The sequence below is a fragment of the Camelina sativa genome, chromosome 13 (assembly GCF_000633955.1).
Source record: "Camelina sativa cultivar DH55 chromosome 13, Cs, whole genome shotgun sequence".
In the NCBI taxonomy this organism is placed as follows: Eukaryota; Viridiplantae; Streptophyta; class Magnoliopsida; order Brassicales; family Brassicaceae; genus Camelina; species Camelina sativa.
In genome coordinates, this window is record NC_025697.1 from 2,746,133 (window position 1) to 2,764,072 (window position 17,940).

Sequence of the window (17,940 nt, forward strand, 5' to 3'; positions counted from 1 at the left end):
TAAAAAAAAAAAAAAAAAAAAAAAAAAAGAAAAAAAAAAAAGAGTATTGCATTTTCAGACAGAGGACTTTTATTTTGAGGTCCACCATCATCACTTCAGTTCGTCTTCCCTTCCTGTTTTGTTTGTTTTTTCCATAGACTGGGAAAATCAATACCTCAAAGAAGATATAAAAGTAGCGAACTTTGATTGATATCTGTGTTGGGTTTCATACAAAGAAGACGACGTCTTTAAAGATTGGAAATTTCTCGGATCTTTTGTTTCAAGCCCCCCTTTTTTTTTCTGAACAACTCTTGTTAGAGGTTAAGCTGAAGAATCCATTCACAGGTTTAGATACTCCTTCAATAGTCTTAGTCTTAGGGGTTGATTTTTTTCAGTTTTCTTTATTCTCTCTGTCTCTGCTTTCATGATTGCTTTTATCATGGAAGATTTCGACCTTTGGAGGGATTTTTTTGCTTTATATACGTGTTCATTGGTTCCAACACTGTAGAAGTGAAATTGCTTGCGATTAGATGTTAACAGGCTCGAATTTTGTGTCTTTACGTTCTGTTTCTTGGGTTAATGGATGCGCTAAATTCTGAATCTTTTTCTTCATCCTTCAGTCTAATGTTCACAATAGTTACTGCTTTAAACTCATGAAGAGCTTTATTGCTATGTTATTTCGTTGGTTCTCACTTCTAATCTTATAGGCTTGTTTTATTGTTTACTTTGATTCTCTGGGTTTGACTTTTGAGTACTCAAAGTTGTCATATGTTGCTTCATGCTAAGTTCAAATGTAATGGTTTGGATCTTAAAGATGTTTACAAGTCTGCAAATTTTGAACCAATCACATGTGATCAGGTCTATAGCTCTAGTTTTTTGGTTTCTGTTTACCATCGTGCTTTGACAGTCTGTCACTCCATCTAGGTGATTCTAAAAGTTTTTACTTGGAAGGGAACCACGCTTGGATCAGTTTTTGTCTGATGATTCAGTAAGAGAGATTTAGAAGAAAAAAAAAAAAATGGGAGATACTAGTCCAAGAACATCAGTCTCAACAGATAACGACACTGATCATAATAACCTAATGGTTAGCTTGTAAAACTTGCTAGATTTTTGCTTCTCTATGCTCATTAAATGGCCAAAAGTTTTGAAATAAAACAGTATTTATACTATACTTTAAGTTTGGTTATTTTTTCGGTTATTATGCAATCAAATCTGACAATTAGTAAGTAGGGTAAATCACCTTCTCGCGCATGGTGAGAAGAGAGGGTAACCGGCGGGATCACGGAGAACGCGTTTCCTGTTTAAAGCTGTCGTGAGGACCGTCTACACGAAGAAAGACGTTCAAAAATCAAACAGAAATCGGCTTTCAACGGTCAATAAATCATTATTATTACTTTTCTTTGATTTCTAAGATATCTTGTTTGAATGCTTTAGAAAGATATATTTTTATTTGTTTACCTAGAAAACGATCCTGATTTATATCTAACTAGATTATGATCAGTGAAATTGATTTATTATGTTAATTTTAAGATCTACTTCTCTTCTCTTCATTGAAGTGTTTTACTGAACTTAGGAACAATCAGGTCTAGTCCTGTCACAACGTACTAGTTTTGAAATAAATCCCAGACCAGAGCAATATCTTGTCTTAGTAGTTTGATCCAAATTACAAACATTTGTATAAGAAAGCAAAGGTAAATCAAAAGAATGACACCTAAAGAAGCTCGGGTAATATTTTTCTCTACAAACTGTACTTGGTGAGAAGTAATTGTACATATGATTTTGTTACTAAAGTAAAACCGAAAGAAAGAAATCAAAAGACGGCAAATATGATACTATCAGCGGCATCGATTACGTGTGGGATTTTGGGATTTTGTACTGTTTTTTCAGAAACTGAGACGCCTCTGAATCGTTTCTGTGGCACAGCACTCGCACCAATGTTTGGGTGTCCGCTCCAAGTTTGCCTTTTCCTCCTTGCTGCATCTCTAGACTGCTTCTAGACCTCAAGTCATCGATAAGTTCCCGCGTCTGTTCATAGTTAGATGTGAGTATAAATTACCCCTCGGAATATAAACCCAACCAAAATTCTTGAAACCAAAAACCGAAACCAGACTTCATATAAACCTAACAGCAACAATAGTTTTATACCAAACAAATTAAAACCGAACCGAATAAACTGCAGGTTTACTAACCTCATATCCATGCAACTTTACAACAAGACGGACTCGGGCTACTTGGTTTTCAACCACTCCTCTTGGAAGTCCATCCCCGCCAGAAATAAAGAATTCCTAAGAACACCCACAGACATAAGAGCTTTAACGACACATGCATTTCGGGCTACAAAGATAACATGACCGTCAATAAGTAAAAGTTACCTTTAAGACCTCTACATCTTCTTCTAACAGCTTTGACTCGCTTGGATGGAATACACGTGCCGAGCCTCCATCTAATAGCACGCGAAGCAATCCATCCTGGTAGATTTAAAATATTTTCAATTAAAAGGCAAACACTTGAGACCTTGTCTAAAATAGTAAAATGTCAATAACCCGACTGAGGTTAAACTACAGACCAGTGATGCTTGAAGCAGGCTGGTGACTACACGATCCCTCAATGGCTCCATTATGACACTACATAGCTGTCCAAGTTCCTGGTCAAAGTAATTGAAAATTTAGCATTGTCGAGAAAAAAGCCTTTGCTAATATTCATTGGTGCCAAACCGCCATAGAAATCTAGATATAGTCAAGGAATTTAATACTTCATTGACTTCTAGGAACCTATTTTTTAGATATCCTCAATCATGTTACCAGCACCTAGTGTTTGGTGGTTCAGACCTCATGTAAACTGTAAATGTCTGGCTCAGTTATAACATGTCTTGTCTAAGGGGAGATTTCTTACCGTATCAAGGAGTTCGATTAGTCCTTCCAATCTTGATTGAGAAACACTTGGCTTGTATAAATTTTCAATAAACGGCTCCCTTAAATCGCAGAAGATAATCTTGGTTCCTGCAGTGTCACAGAATCATGATTAGTTTAACCCTTCGATAATGAAATTTTCAAGGATGTAAAGATATAGCATCTCACCAGTAAACTCGCAGAGACGATCCAGAGCTGCATTGATATCTTTTCTACTCCCCTCAAAAGATTCCTTCTGGTTAAAACTCTTGGATTTCTCAACCAAAGATTTTCCTGTAAGGTTAGCCAAAGTAGATATGTACCATTTTTATGACTAATACGAAATTTCTAGAAAATAAGATTTTGTAAAGGGAAAATGAACATTGAATAAGCACATAAAGGTCCTTACTGATGACAATCTTTTCACGAGGTTTTTTCGCTATCCAGCGGTCCCACATGCTGTCTTCTAACTTGCTCAGTTGACTAACAGCATACTGTGAAAAGCATATGAAACATTTTAGATAGCAGAAAAAACTTGAAAATGATGCTTGAAATGAGGAAGCGAGTCTTGAAGTTACATGTAAAGTATTGAGCTGCACGCAAAGTACAGCGGTTGCAGGAACATCAATGTTAATCGACCTTCTCTCTTCAGGCAGTTTTGACTCAAATAGTTCCTTCTTAACAAAAACCTTGATTGCTGTTTCCTTCTTGTAACGAGTAAGAACAGGTACAGGTGGAATCAAATCTTCCTTGCTAGCTGAAACAGATACCAGAATATTTCAGTAGACCAAAAACATGGTCCAGCTTAAGCAAGATAAAGACTCATAAGAATATAAACTTCTAAACTTCAACCAGTCACATGGTACATACCTAGCTTCTCCATGACATGGTTAGTATAGACTTGAAATGCATTGTCAATGCCACGACATAGAGCACTTAGTTCAATGGATCTCATTGGAACTTTCAGCTCAAAAAATTGATTAACAGTCTGCATCAAAGATTATCCAAAACATTAAATTGGCCACTCTTAGAAGTGAAGGCATATTGCCAACGAGATCAACATATGTTTTCACAAGAAACAAAAATATCACAGCTACGTTCAATACAATTTTGACACATTCATGAACAGACACTGCTTAATTATGTCTAATTATCTTTCTTACGTACAATAATTGGAAGATACGACTCATACCTCTTCTACGATCCTAAAAACTTCAACAATTGAGCTCCCATGCCGCTGTTGAGGTGATATTGGGTCCCAACGCTATACAGAAAAGCTAAGATGCGTTATGGTTTGAAAAAAAAACTGGTATTAAAAGACATAAAGTCATTCTTCGCAACATCAGTGAAGGAAACACCAAATCTCACCTCTTGTTTATAAGCTCGCTCCACCCAACTTAAAATTCTTCCCAGCTGTGAATTGATCCATCTCAAAACCAACGTGCCAGAGAGAGATTCGACCTAGCAGATATAAATTACTGAGAAATATTAGAGCCAACACGACTGGTAGCTGAATTCGACTCTGTTTATAAGGTGGCTTAAGCCATGCGTTCTAGGTTTTAAAGTGAAACACATGTGCGTCTGACCTCATATGGAAGTAATTTTCTGAAGTAAGGTCCATTTGTATCCTCTCCACAGACAGAAGTCATTAACTCCAGTAAATATTGCTCAAGGCTATCAGCCACGGGAAAAACAGAGACAGCATCCTCAGTCAAGTGTTCAGCACCATCAAGAAAAGGTTTCTGAGATAAAATACAAAGTCAAGATGTCATTTATAACTGAGATGTAGTAACCAAATATTTATCAGATGGGAAACCAGCATAAAGCTTACCAGCTTATTCCCGTAAAGCTTGTGAACAAGGGAGGCAGAAAACGCAATTGCCTGTGGGTGCCTCTGAGATAAAATTGGCATAAAGATAGTAGCGTCCTTTTTCATAAGTTTCTTTGTCTCCTCGGCAAGCAATGCCAAAGGGTGATCATTATTTCTGTCTGATCTTTCAATGGTAAGTGACATCTGTATTGCAAGAATCAGCCTCATCATACACTCTCTAATATTATGCATCAAAACTATGCACATTGAAAACATGTTTGCTCAATTCTTCGAATGGGCATAAATGAGAACTGATATAATACTTACTCTTGTGAACGTATTCTTGATGGAAGATAAAATATAGGACTCAATTTGCTCTCGATCGGAAGAGTTAGAATGCATCGCCTGTAGAAAAAATTAACCATCAGTCTCAATTACAAGTCAGTCATGTTGCTCCAGTACTAAGCAGGTTACATACTCGATCAGATTCCTCCAACAAAAGCCTCCAAGTGATCATTGCAACTGTAACTGTATCCTCCATGACAAGTGAACCCTACAAAAGTTTACCAGACATATAAGCAAGCATATAGTTTACCAGACTTTAATAACAAAGAAGGCTGATCCTATAAACTAATTACTGTAATTGAATTGAAAGTAAAGTCTGTGTCTAAACGCATTTCTTTTGAGGTAAAACCTCGGCAAAATGCAGGTGGTAGTCGCCCAGCTGCTTATCTACCCAACTCCGTATAGGTGATAAGAAGGACTCCAGGAAGGATATCTCTGCATTTTCAACACTGCACTGCAAGGTTTTCAAGTGTATCCGCTCTTGAGGCCCACGTTGTTCTTTTAAAGGGATTTTTTTTAGCTGCTGAATGGCATGTCGCAGAAGTCCTCGTTCACTAGTGATTACATACTGCAGCCATACAACATTTTCATTAAGCTACCATAAAAATTCCAATATAAAGCATCAAAAATAAAAAGAAGAATACTGCTCCCTCGTTACCTGCCGAAACAACACCCATGCGTAGCATGTGTAATGAATGGTCTCTGTAATTCCAAGAACACGCCATGTTGACTTTAAAAGCTCCAGAATTTCTTCAACTTCCTAAAATAAAATGACCAAGGTTTTCAGATCAATATGATTTTAGTAACAATAAACTGAAAGGCAACTCGTCAACAATTTTTTGTTAGTAATGAATATCAATATGAGGAAACAAAGAAAAAGAAAAAAAAAGAGAAATCTAAGCAGCTCAAAGAGTGACAGCTGAGAAGAACATAAACCTTTCAGATCAACATGATTATAAAATGACCAAGAACAATAATATTTTGACAGAAATCACAAACCTCTGTGAGCTTCCCTTCATTTAACATGTCAAAGACACAGAGAAGCAATTTTTGATATAGTCTGACGTTCACATGATAGCCATCAGCCCAATGGCACACTTCACCCGTCAAATCACCACGAGCCGGTCTCTCAGCAAGTGAAATAGCAACTTCTCTAAGCGATTTCAAACATTCTGCTCTTTGCACTTCTCCGGCAGAGGATGGAAGAGACTATAAATAGAAAAGAAAGTAAGCGAAGTCAAAGAAAAATATTATGAAACCGCTAATGTAAAGCCAATTCAACTACCAGTTAAACGGATAAAAGCCAAAGAACTTATAATAGAGAAAACTGCCAGGAAATAAAAGACCCTATGCCAATTTCCCCACTAATAATAACTTATCTTAACCTTTGGATATTTTAATGCCACACCCTTAGAATAACTACAAAATACCCAATCCCATATTTGATGTCTACGCCAAGTAAAAAATCACATGAACATATATTTTTTTTCAAAAATACCTCTGATTCTTCAATCCTTAGAAGAAGACTCTTCAGGTCACTTGCCTTACGACCTGATTCTCCAAATCCAACAACTGGATTGTTAATGAGCCCCTCTGCTAACATGTTCAACTGAGATACAAAAAGTAAATAGATGACAGAAGCTACTAAATGAAAGAAGTAGTCAATATTACAACCGGATGTGAAAAGATGTCTTTACCTGCCCTTTCTGCCAACGTAAGTATGCTTTCTTGTCAGAGAACTCAGTACGAGACACGCAACATAGCAATTCTAAAGGCACCAAGAGGCTGTCCATTCTTTTCCCAGCTTTTCCCGCTAGGGCATTAAGCAATCCCTGTCTCGTTCTGATGTCCATGGCCTCAGAAATCTGTACGATCCCGAAATACCGATTGTCACGTACACAACAAACACATAAAGTGGGTGAACTCTAATTGCTCACTGGAAAGAGTTAACTGAGGAACCAAGCGAATAATGTCCAACGGCATACAAAAAAAAATCAATGACGCAGAGACATTTGGCATATTACATAAGATAAACTTTCCAGGAAAGTATAGAGTAATAAATATATAAAACTTATGCCCTGAGAAACAATTTACTGTATGCTAAACCAAAACAAATAAGAAAGTAAAAGTGTGAGAGAGAGATAGAGGGAGTAACCTCCATTTGGCCCCGCATTATTTCCAGAATAGCAACTAATCCTGATGAACTCTGAGACTGAGAGATACTCTCACTTTTGCGACCAAGCTTCTTGATCAGCCTAGACCTGCTTTTCTCCTTCTTTTTATCTTTTGATGGTACTATGAGACCTCTATCCGATCGCAAAATCCATGTAAAGAGAGGTAACATTATCAGTAAGACTCTAACTATCACACCTCAGGTGAACAAACAAATTAAAAAGTAAGCAAGTAAATATTCTGTATACCCTGAGGCTCCAGCGCAAGCCAACAGGATTTCAAATGCAGTTTCGCGGAGATCATCATCGGTAATACCTGAAACAAAAATGCATTACAATTTTCTTGATGGATTAATGAGTTCTCAATTTTGCATGTGTACTACTACTAGTTATGGTCTAGTCGTATATAGGTGACAGGTGTGGCTACTGATCAGTATAAGTAATGATAATTTTACAAGTATTCCTTAGTTTCTCAAATTATAGTGCCCCATCCATAAATGATGAAATACTAAAGCCTAGAAATTTGCATACAATTTGAATAATATTATGAGGCTATGGATTAACAGTAACAATGGTATTAATCATCAAAATTACTTCTTCGAGATATGCATTTTCGAATCTATTACCAGTAGCAAAGGAGGGCAGTTTTGGCACAAGATCAGCCGCATCATTTACAGTCCGCCTTGAAATCCTGAAATTACCAACTTCCTCAGGGTCGTCATCGTCCTCAAAATCTTCAATGTCATCAACAGTCAGCTCTTGAGCTTGTGGTGGTGAATCAAAAGATTCTGATCGCATATGTGATGGCACAGTCGGTGACTCACACCACTCCGGATTTGTAACCATGGGAGAGGCAGAGGAAGTTACAATAGGAATAGGCGGTGGAGCCCTTTTTGGAGGTGAGCCAGAAGATTCAGGATTTGTAGCCAAAAAGAACTCATCAGCAGTACCCACGCTGTTCTGAAAATATGCAAAAAGACCCAAGCAATGAGCAAAATCACTAATACAAGCAGAGTGAGAAGTAGAAGGCGACTTTAGTAGCATCTCAGTGACAGACATATATAACGAAAGTAAAAACACACAATATATGTGATTAGATCAGTCGTCCAATCGGATTATCCACAAATGCATTTGTCTTAACTTAATTTCAAAATGTTGCACGGTTGTCTCAGTAATGGTTAACAAAAATCTAGTAGTTGAAAGATGAAGAAAGACCCCACCAACAAAAGTAAAGAGAGAGAGACAAGTGAGAGAATCATACCATATAAGGCAATCCACTGTGATCATGAAAGTCCCGAATAGCTTCAGAAAGTTCGAGCATTCCACCTATATTTAAAAACAATATACATTATTATTGAACTCACGATCATAGAAAACAGCAGAAGAAAGATGTAACCATGATATTATTACCTTTCTTAGCACAGTTAATGACATAATCAACACTAACTTGATCCAAATCAACATCGTCAAGAGTGACAGCACCAGGAGGCATAATAACTTTCTTGATTAAACTACCAGCCAACATAAAATCCAATAGTTTCCGCCTATCCCGGCGATATCTCTGAAGTATCTCAACAGCATTTTCTCTAATACACACAGAAGAAACAATTTAATCAAAAAGCAGAGGCAAAATAAAAACGAAGATTGTGCAGTAGCTAAATCAAATCAAATAGAAAACATACTCTTCCATCTCTCGATCCAGTAGTCCACACGGGATTCTCAGATTCCAAAATTAACCTGTGAAATTGAAAGCCGCAGAGCAAATGGAATTAAAAAAAAAAAAAAAAAAAAAAAAAAAAAAAAAAAAAAAAAAAANAAGTACGAGGAGGACTAGGGAGACTTCAACATTGAATGCAAAATCTAGTTCGTTTAAAACTGAACTTACCAATCATTTCCTCGCGAACATCGGCTAACGAGATTGAGCCTGGTGAGATGACGGATTCACGGAGAAGGAATTGAGTATGATCTCGAAATGTTAAGAGTAATGAACTGAATTGGAGAAGTTCGAGGAGAGGTTTGTGAGCTGAACTCGAGAACGCGCCGGGGACGAAAGATCTAATCTGTAATATTGGAGAAAATAAAAAAGATATAAACTGTATGTTGCTGATTTGTCTCTCAACTCTTTTAATTATTTCAATAATTTTCTTTCTTTGAGTTCTTCTTTTTTTTTCGTGAGATTCCGAATTAGTCAATTTTGAAGTCTCATTGATTGTAAAAAATAGGTATAATTTTTCACTACTGTATTTTAAGTAAATGAAGATACAGTATTTAGCTTTTAAGTATTCTTATTTTCTAAAAATAAAAGATTTATTGGATTTAATCTTTCTACTAATTTGAAAATTTATAGATATATATATATATTTTTTTTTTGGTAAAGGACCGGGAGTTAACTTCCCAGCCAATATTATTGAAATTTAAAAGAAAACTACATGCGTATAGCTCTAGGATACACAGATTTATAGATATTGTATCTGCGTATTAGTGATTATTGATTTTATCTATAGATTTAATTATTGGTTTTAACTTTTAACACATGTTAAAATTGTATGAACAAGGAGTTTTATTAAAGTTGCACCCAAAATAAAATAAAAAGGAGTTTTATTAAAGAAAAATAAAACAAGGAGGATTTTATTAGTAAAAAGGCTCCATCAATATTTTCAAAATTTGGACCGAAGTGGATTTTGGTCAAGCCCATATGTATTGTCAAGCCCACTGGGCTATATTTATTCTCCGAAAGGGAAGGAGCATAGATCGAACCGTAATGTCAGGAGTAGCCAACAACAATATGGACTAATGGAGTGTCGGCAACTTGCCCCAACGAGCTCTACGGCAACTGAATTTTGAATTTTCCAATGCCCTGACTGCTTCAATTTGATACTAAAAAGTTTATATTTGGAAAAACAAAATTTTACTAACGATACATTGATGAGAGAAGACAAAGGTGGTGTGACTTAAGAGAGTGTGAGGAAAAAAAAACATTATCCACTGAATGTGAATGTACAGTAGTAGTATAGCTAGCTCTTCTTCAATCTTCATACCCCCATAAACCAATGGTCCCACTCCACCGCTTAACAGTCTGTCACGTGTCTTCACCTCCCTATTACCTACAGGCCACGTGTAACGACCAAATCGAGTGAACATGGTTACATGGGACGTGTCACCTAACCTTGTAATGCTAACCACTGGCTGAATCTGAAAGGGTATATCCGTAAACATATACCTTCTTCTTCTTCGTTTTTTTTTTTTTTTTTTTTNATCCGTAAACAGAAACTACAAAAATAAGGCAAAAAAAACGTTCAAGTTGGCCAGTGATGTTAATATTTTTTTAGTTCAAGTGCCGACCTCGCACAGGAAAAAAAGATTTATGTAATAACACGTGGACCAATGAAAGAGTTGCTTTAGATGGAGGAGTAATCTAAGCCACAAATCTCCTTTGTGAATTCTGGGCCACTAGTTAAAGTTCAAACTCACGCGCTCTCCACTTCCTTGCAACTTGCTTCTTGTCTTGTCTTCTCTCTTCTTTCTCTCTTCTTTCTCTCTTCTCTTCTCTCCTATTGCAGCACTCACAAAATCTATTAACACAAGATAGAAGAAGATAAACTCATATAAATCTTTTGGATTTTGGATTTGGATCTGATCATAAAGGTGAGTTCTTTATTAATTATTATTCTTATTATATTCTTATAATTCATCAAATGGTTTCTTTAATTTTTTTCTCCTGGTGGTTTCTGAATTATAGTGTTGGTGACCTTCTGTAGCAGGTGGGGAAGTACATCATTTTCATGGATCGTTATTCGAGGAGGAACTTAGAGGATCTTGTTGTGCCTAACTATCAAGAGACATCAGATTCATACCCTTCTCCTGATATGTGGGGTACTACTACTGGATGGAACATGAACTCCTCTGCAGCTGTTGCTGAGAAATGCTTTGATTACGATGTCATTAACAATGGTTTCAGTGGAGGATTGTACAGTCAGATGGAGATGGGCGCGAGTGACCAAGTTGAAGAAGAAACAAAGAGGTTAAAGGCTAGTGGTTGTTTTGACCGTTCCCTTCATGATTTCGATGAAATCCAACAGATGGATGACATGTTCTTGTATGATATTAGCCCTTAAACTCATTCTCTCTCTCTCTCTCTTATCAGATAAAAATGTTTTATATGATTCAAATGTTTATATTTTTTTGTGTCTGTTTTGTTTTGGTTTCCGGTTTTGACTGAAGAAGTTCCATTTTGGAGGATGTTCCTGGGAATGAGAATTTTCATTCTTTCAAGGAGTCTGATAATAGCAACACCACGACTTCCTCCTCTGCGTATCTTGAAAATACCGATGGCAGAGAAGTCCCTATGTTCCATTACAACTGGGAAACTTGTCAAGACATGCCACTTATGGTATAAATTAGTTGACTTTTTTTTCTTATTTTATATTAGCAATGTTAAAATAGTATAAATATTCAAGTACTTCTCTGAGAGATGGATCTTGTGGAATTCAGCAGACTCTAGGGATCAGTTATGGTTTGGATTTTGGTCTGAGATCTCCCGGGTTTACATGTTTTGATGTTTTTTTTTTACTTGTGACTATTACTGTTCCAGGGGGTTATAAACTTGTGATAATATTAGAGATGTTAATATTGGTACATTATTTTGGTTCAAGGAGGAAGCTCCAATGAATCTGTGTGAAGATAACATGGAGGAGGCATCTGCTGAAGAAGTGGTGTTGCAGGATCTACAAAGGGCTACAGAAAAGGTTAGTGTGATGTTGATGTTCTGGATCTTGCCTACGACTTTTACTAGATCAGTCTTGTAACAGACTTACAATGTTTAATTATATACAGTTGACTGATGATACCCGCAAGTGCTTCCGTGATACCTTTTACCGGCTTGCAAAGAACTCACAACAGAAGTCAGACTCCAACTTGGAGGAGTTCCTTGAGGATAGAACCAGGTATATAGAGAGCTTTCTTCATTAATCAATACTTAAAGAAATGGACTCACCTTCATGAATAAAAAAAACTCATCACCATCTTTGTTTTGCAGTAGCAACACTGCTGAACTGGAAACAAACTCAATGGACAGAGCCATTGCCAACCTCACATTCAACAAGATGGAATCCAACATGAGAAATATGCCTCCACCAAAGAGACTTTCTTCTATTCAAGGATAAAGAGAGAGGAGTTTCGAAACAAAAACCTCATCATATAATCTTGGGAAATAACTTATGTGTATATAATATATATGTGTGTTTTGCTTGTCTTCCCAAGCTTCAGTTTTGATCTGTTTCAAACACACACTCTACTCTGCTTCTGGATTCCAAATTTCTTGATGCACTATGTATTATTTACTGAGTGAACCCTCTGGCCCCTGAAAGTACATTACCCCATGTAGAATCTGTTGTCAAAATTTGATTTAAAAAAAAAAAAAGATTCTTTAAACATATGTAAGTGGTAAACAACCTTGGAAACAGCAAAGCAGAGGAACAAGTCTTATACCAGCAGGCAGCAGCAAAAACATAAACAAAACACAAGTCAATTCTAATATCACCCGACCATCAACTAAGAACCGGCGAACTGAAAAATATAATTATCTAACAAAAAAAAGTCTCTGACTCACGTTTGCATAATAATTTATATATTACAAACTCAAACGTGCGTTCCATTAGTTTCTAAAGATTGTATAAAAATTTGGTCTATACTCTTAAATAGGCCTACTCTTAAACATACAAAAACATTCTCAATTTTGATAACTTGTAATGGCGACACCACCGTTAACGCCAAGAATGCTGACTCCGACGACAATGTCACCTCTCGGTAGTCCAAAGTCGAAGAAATCAACGGCTCAGGTACGTCCTGAGATCACGCTAGAGCAACCCTCTGGGAAAAACAAAACAACAGGTTCCAAATCGACGAAACTCTTCCGTCGAGTCCGGTCTGTGTTTCGTTCACTCCCGATCATGTCACCGATGTGTAAATTCCCAGTAGGAGGAGGAAGGCTACACGAGAACCACGTCCACGGAGGGACACGTGTCACGGGGACGTTGTTTGGTTACCGCAAAACGCGTGTGAACTTAGCGGTTCAAGAGAACCCGCGTTCAATGCCGATTCTGTTGCTGGAGTTAGCGATACCTACGGGGAAGCTGCTCCAAGATCTTGGAGTCGGTTTGGTGAGGATCGCGTTGGAGTGTGAGAAGAAACCGAGTGAGAAAACCAAAATCATTGACGAACCGATTTGGGCTTTGTATTGTAACGGTAAAAAATCCGGTTATGGTGTGAAGAGACAACCAACGGAAGAGGATCTTGTCGTGATGCAGATGCTTCATGCTGTGTCTATGGGAGCTGGTGTGTTACCTGTGAGCAGTGGCGCTACGGAGCAAAGCGGCGGAGGAGGAGGAGGGCAGCAAGAAGGAGATTTAACGTACATGAGAGCACATTTCGAGAGAGTGATCGGTTCAAGAGACTCGGAGACGTATTACATGATGAATCCTGATGGGAACAGTGGACCTGAGTTAAGTATTTTTTTCGTTCGGGTTTAACTAAAACGACGTCATTTACTAGGGGAAACATGTAAACCACTCAACTTTAATTTTTTTCTTTTTAATACTATATGTCTCTCTTTTTTTGTTGATTTTGTCTATTTTGGTATTCTTTTTTTCTTTTCTTATTTGGTAAATCACTCGGAATGATTTGTTGGTGATGTACGTATATACATGAATATATATACTACATCTTCTGTGGCTGTAAACATTGTGGAAAATGCAAATCGATCTGTGTAGATGATAAATGTAAGTTTGGGTAGCATTGTAAGTTATTTAGATCTACTTTCGATTTGTTTTATGAAATATAAAGATTTGGACAACTAAAACATAGATTATTGAAGAAAATTAGATATTAATAAATTTATCATGTCTTTTTAATGGTTCGAAAAGAATGGTCTAATACTATGTGTTTTAAATTTCTAGAATGATATTTATTGCTTATGTGATGAATTGTTTTTTTTTTTTAAATGGATTTCTGATGGTATATTTGAAATATAGAATAGACGAAAATACATGAGTCATTGTATTACTAATTCACTATTAACTGGTTTTAGAATTGAAACTGATCACCAAATTTAACGTTCCAAAAAAAGTCCGAAGATAAAACAAAATTGTAACAAAATTTCAAGCATCGACATGTGGGTAAATCAAAAGTTTGATTCGTTATTCCTACTTTCTTTTGTCTTTTGTTTACCTAGTTTAAAACACGTGTTTCGTGATTCCATAATATGCTATATATAGGGTTTATTTTTTACATGTCGTTTTCAAAAAAGAAAAGAAAAAAGAGAGTATAATCGGTAAAAACGTGTTAGATCCATAATCCCTTGTCTTTTACTAAATATAAAAAAATATATATCTATGAAATACAGACACACATTTATATTTATATATTTATATTTGTCAATACATTCAGTTAACACCCATGAAAAATAATAATCTAGTACAAATAAAAACATAAATGGCAAACACAAACGATATTTATTAAAATAAAACTCGCAAACAAAAAAAAAACGACAAACTATATTGTGGACGTTAATTGCTTCATTCTGTAACAAACAATACAACTACTGGCTTAACTTATAGGCCCCTCAGAATCAACAAGACTATAGATGTGGCACGTGGCCTTCGATTTAGCTCAACCTGAATGTGAGACCAGATCCACCTAACTTGTCATCCACCAAGGCTGACAATCTTTCCACTTGTGAAGGCGACAAATAGTTAACCCAATCACTCACTTCTCCTTTCCTAAACAAGAATCGGTTCTCAAAGTTCTTGATCGATTTCTTTGACTTGTTCACTTCCAACTTCTTCAGATTCTCGAAGCTACACAGGTCAGCGATAGCCTTCACAACTCCCTTTTGTTCCTCTTCTTTGGTGAAAGGAAGTCCCAAGAAACTTGCAAGCTTCTTCAAGTTAGTCTCGATGTCTTCTTTGAGATCCTCGTACTTTAGAAAGAACACTTTCTCTGGTCTCTTTAAGCTCTCTCTATAGTACCCCAACATGTGTTCCCAGAAGGGGCCAAAACCGATCACTCCTCGGCAGTACAGATCAAACCCTTCATCTAACAAGACTCGGCTCACTGTCTCGGATTTGATGTTGTTGATAAAATGCCACGAGGAGATGAATGTGTCAAACGGGTTCCGGCACAAGTACACGACCTTCACACCAGGTTCCTCGATTGAATCCTTGAGGGAACCGAAAGGGACGTGTGTTGCGAATGTTCTGGGTCTAGCCAGACCCGAAAGATCGGGAACAGCTCCGTTAGCGTAAAGCTTGTACTCGAAGAAAGGTACGAGGTCATGAGGGTTGGATGTGAGAAGAGGGTGGTTGGTGGTTGAGGAAACCGGATCAAACCGGTGACGGTTAAGGATGGTAAAAGTTAAAGCTTTTAACCAGGTAGTACCGGATTTAGGTATGGTAGCGAGAACGACGTCGTTAGGAAGGGACCGGAAATGTTTTTGGAAGGACATGATAGCTTGAATCTCCTTGGCTTGGCACCAAAACCCTTGGAACAGGTAAAGGTAACGAGTTCTCCATCCCCTCTCCTTTGGAAGAGAGTCCAACATCTCTTGGAACTCGTAGGTTAGCCCTTCATCATCTCCTCCGTGTTTCGGGTCGCGGCTTTGGCCTTCCTTGAGGAGCTCGAGCTTGTGGCACATGGAGAAGCTTGGGATCGCCATTGGAATGGTCTTCACGCTTGAAGACGCCATTGTTTCTTTCTCCTTGTGATGAATATATATAAAATATGTATCTCTTAATAAATGGAAGCTTTGTGTGTTTTGGTGTAAGATTTCGTGAGGAAGTTGGCTGTTTATATAATAACGCAAAATGCATGAGAGAGAGAGAGAGAGAGAGAGAGAGAGAAGAAGAGAAGAGAAGAGAGGAGCAGCAGCCTTCATCAGTTGTTATTATCACGCACGTGGGGAAAATAAACGGCGTGTGCGAATATATTATTTGCCCCACTCCATATTTACTACTCTCACTCGAAATCTTTTTAGTATTTTTTTTTTTCTTTGTCTTTGTTAAGAAGTAAACTCGTGTTATTGAATCAACAAATAGTAAATTATTCTAAAAAATGATGCAAATTATTTGTACATTTAAAAATAATGTAAAATAACTGTTTTTTTTTTTTGTAGTGTTGTCTATACTAATTCTCTTTTGGAGCAAGTGTAAGGTTTGTTTGCTGCTTTTTGTTCCTGGTCCATTAATTGTCGGCAGAACTCAACTTTCCGATATTTTTTTTGTTAAAACTTAAAAGGAAAAGTCACATTTCTTTTCAAGGAAAATGCTCATATACGTGAGTCGTTGTTTCTTACTTTCTTCTACATATAATAGTAACCTTTCAGAGTTTACAAGCGCGGTATATTTTACTCGTTGACAAAAAAATAGTAATTGTACGTTACCAGAAATTACCCGAATGTTTTGTGATCTATCAAAAATAGTTTTAAAAGGAGTTTTAAAAGGTTTAAAAGTTTCAACTATATTGAGATAAAAAAAAATTACCCGAATTCCTATTTCATTAAAATTCCTATTTGTTAAAACGTCAAATCACTACAAGAAAACACATTGATTTCAGATGGATTTTTTGACAGAAAAAATCCGTAGGAAATTTCTCACAGTTTTCCAACAGGTTTCCGACATATTTCTGAGAAAATTCTGAGAAAAACACGTCTCTCAGAAAACCCTCGAAAATTTATTAATCCATCTGTAATATCTTGGAAATTTCTGACGAAAACCCGGTCGTCGGAATATCCTCAGAAATTTTTCAAAACTTCCGACAGCTTTTCGGGGGACAGAAGACCATTGGTTTATTCTAAGAAATATCCAACGGATTACTGAGAAATTTGCCAATATGATTCATTCATCCTTGTTTCACAAACAGATCAAGTATACTACATTAGATATTCATGGGCAACTGAAGCAAACGAACATTGGATCAGTGTGGTTAATAAATCCTAGAGGAAGTATTGTTGGGATTTTCGATGATAGTGAACATGAACCTATGCAACAAAACTCATTGGGTACCATAGGAGCGGTTGACCACTCTTTAGAAATTTATCTTGTCGTTAATTTCACCAATTTTGTAGATAAAAAGGTTTACGATAATTCTGAGGAAGAGAGTGGAAAACCTTATTTGAGAATGCTTCTGATTCGAACAATTATGAATATTCATCGGATGAAGAAGACAAGAAATAAATTGTATTAATTTTGTATTTTATTCTATTTTCATAATTATATGTATGTATTTATAAAACACATGGAAATAAATTTTAACTCTTGAATTTTTCATATAATAATTTCATAAATTTAAATTAGCAATTATATATATATATATATTTTAGTATTTATTTGTATATTTATATATTAAATACGTTAATATATATATCAGTCACAATATTACAGACGGATAACCAAGGAAACTAATATTGCCTCGCAAATCCGTTGGAAAATTCCTCGGAAATTCTTAAGAAAATTCAGAGGGCTGTCCGAGGGAAGATGAATGTGGTCAGATTAAGAAAAAAAACTCGTTTTCTAAGAAAACCCTCGGAAATTTCCGACAAATTACTAAGGCTTAAACCGCGTCTTCTGAAATCTGTCAGAAAATTTCTTCGCGTCCTCTGAAATTCGTCTGAAATTTACGACTACTTCCTAGGGATTTTTATTTATTTGAAGAATATAGTAGTTTTGATACATCTAATGTGTTGTCTAATATTATA

General features: G+C 36.5%; 4 protein-coding genes and 1 long non-coding RNA gene across 8 annotated transcripts; 3 read left to right on the forward strand and 2 right to left on the reverse strand.

Moving 5' to 3' along the window:
- LOC104734709 lies at positions 76-1,529 on the forward strand. Of its 2 annotated transcripts, XR_759382.2 has the most exons (3): positions 76-324; positions 904-1,063; positions 1,210-1,529. It is a non-coding gene; the product is annotated as an uncharacterized LOC104734709 (long non-coding RNA). The 2 variants fall into 2 exon arrangements; XR_759381.2 differs by having other exon boundaries at positions 76-1,063.
- Positions 1,605-9,311, reverse strand: LOC104734710. The gene is made up of 27 exons (XM_010454344.2): positions 9,079-9,311; positions 8,876-8,930; positions 8,604-8,779; positions 8,455-8,519; positions 7,820-8,153; positions 7,443-7,509; positions 7,178-7,328; positions 6,720-6,887; positions 6,521-6,631; positions 6,022-6,231; positions 5,681-5,782; positions 5,372-5,590; positions 5,156-5,230; positions 5,005-5,082; positions 4,699-4,881; positions 4,454-4,609; positions 4,236-4,328; positions 4,060-4,131; positions 3,738-3,855; positions 3,446-3,624; positions 3,277-3,361; positions 3,057-3,161; positions 2,872-2,978; positions 2,546-2,623; positions 2,352-2,447; positions 2,169-2,264; positions 1,605-2,004 (listed from the first exon to the last, which is right to left on the reverse strand). The coding sequence occupies exons 2-27, from the start codon at positions 8,881-8,883 to the stop codon at positions 1,828-1,830; spliced, it is 3,309 nt and encodes a 1,102-aa protein (XP_010452646.1). The 5' UTR covers positions 8,884-8,930; positions 9,079-9,311; the 3' UTR covers positions 1,605-1,827.
- On the forward strand, positions 10,682-12,575 carry LOC104734711 (protein LNK4-like). Of its 3 annotated transcripts, none has more exons than XM_019234386.1 (6): positions 10,682-10,838; positions 10,933-11,289; positions 11,418-11,583; positions 11,846-11,938; positions 12,027-12,136; positions 12,229-12,575. In XM_019234386.1, exons 2-6 carry the CDS (start codon positions 10,976-10,978, stop codon positions 12,353-12,355), a joined length of 810 nt encoding a protein of 269 aa, XP_019089931.1. In that variant the 5' UTR covers positions 10,682-10,838; positions 10,933-10,975; the 3' UTR covers positions 12,356-12,575. The 3 variants fall into 3 exon arrangements, with proteins under 3 accessions (XP_019089931.1, XP_019089932.1, XP_019089930.1); XM_019234387.1 differs by having other exon boundaries at positions 10,684-10,838; positions 11,415-11,583; positions 12,232-12,575; XM_019234385.1 differs by having other exon boundaries at positions 10,686-10,838; positions 11,415-11,583.
- LOC104734712 (protein MIZU-KUSSEI 1-like) lies at positions 12,873-13,990 on the forward strand. The gene has a single exon (XM_010454345.2). It carries the CDS (start codon positions 12,941-12,943, stop codon positions 13,718-13,720), a length of 780 nt encoding a protein of 259 aa, XP_010452647.1. The 5' UTR covers positions 12,873-12,940; the 3' UTR covers positions 13,721-13,990.
- LOC104734714 (cytosolic sulfotransferase 15) lies at positions 14,577-16,050 on the reverse strand. Its single transcript, XM_010454346.2, has one exon. It carries the CDS (start codon positions 15,931-15,933, stop codon positions 14,854-14,856), a length of 1,080 nt encoding a protein of 359 aa, XP_010452648.1. The 5' UTR covers positions 15,934-16,050; the 3' UTR covers positions 14,577-14,853.

Excerpts from the sequence above, each read along its gene's own strand:
- LOC104734714 (XM_010454346.2), bottom strand. The coding sequence starts at position 15,933 with ATGGCGTCTTCAAGCGTGAAGACCATTCCAATGGCGATCCCAAGCTTC.
- LOC104734710 (XM_010454344.2), bottom strand. Across the intron at positions 6,888-7,177 it reads TAATGCGGGGCCAAATGGAG|ATTTCTGAGGCCATGGACAT; the intron begins GTTACTCCCTCT and ends GGGATCGTACAG. Across the intron at positions 3,856-4,059 it reads TTTTTAGGATCGTAGAAGAG|ACTGTTAATCAATTTTTTGA; the intron begins GTATGAGTCGTA and ends TCTTTGATGCAG.
- LOC104734711 (XM_019234385.1), top strand. The coding sequence starts at position 10,976 with ATGGATCGTTATTCGAGGAGGAACTTAGAGGATCTTGTTGTGCCTAAC. Across the intron at positions 11,584-11,845 it reads GTCAAGACATGCCACTTATG|GAGGAAGCTCCAATGAATCT; the intron begins GTATAAATTAGT and ends TTTTGGTTCAAG. Across the intron at positions 12,137-12,228 it reads TTCCTTGAGGATAGAACCAG|TAGCAACACTGCTGAACTGG; the intron begins GTATATAGAGAG and ends TTTGTTTTGCAG.
- LOC104734712 (XM_010454345.2), top strand. The coding sequence starts at position 12,941 with ATGGCGACACCACCGTTAACGCCAAGAATGCTGACTCCGACGACAATG.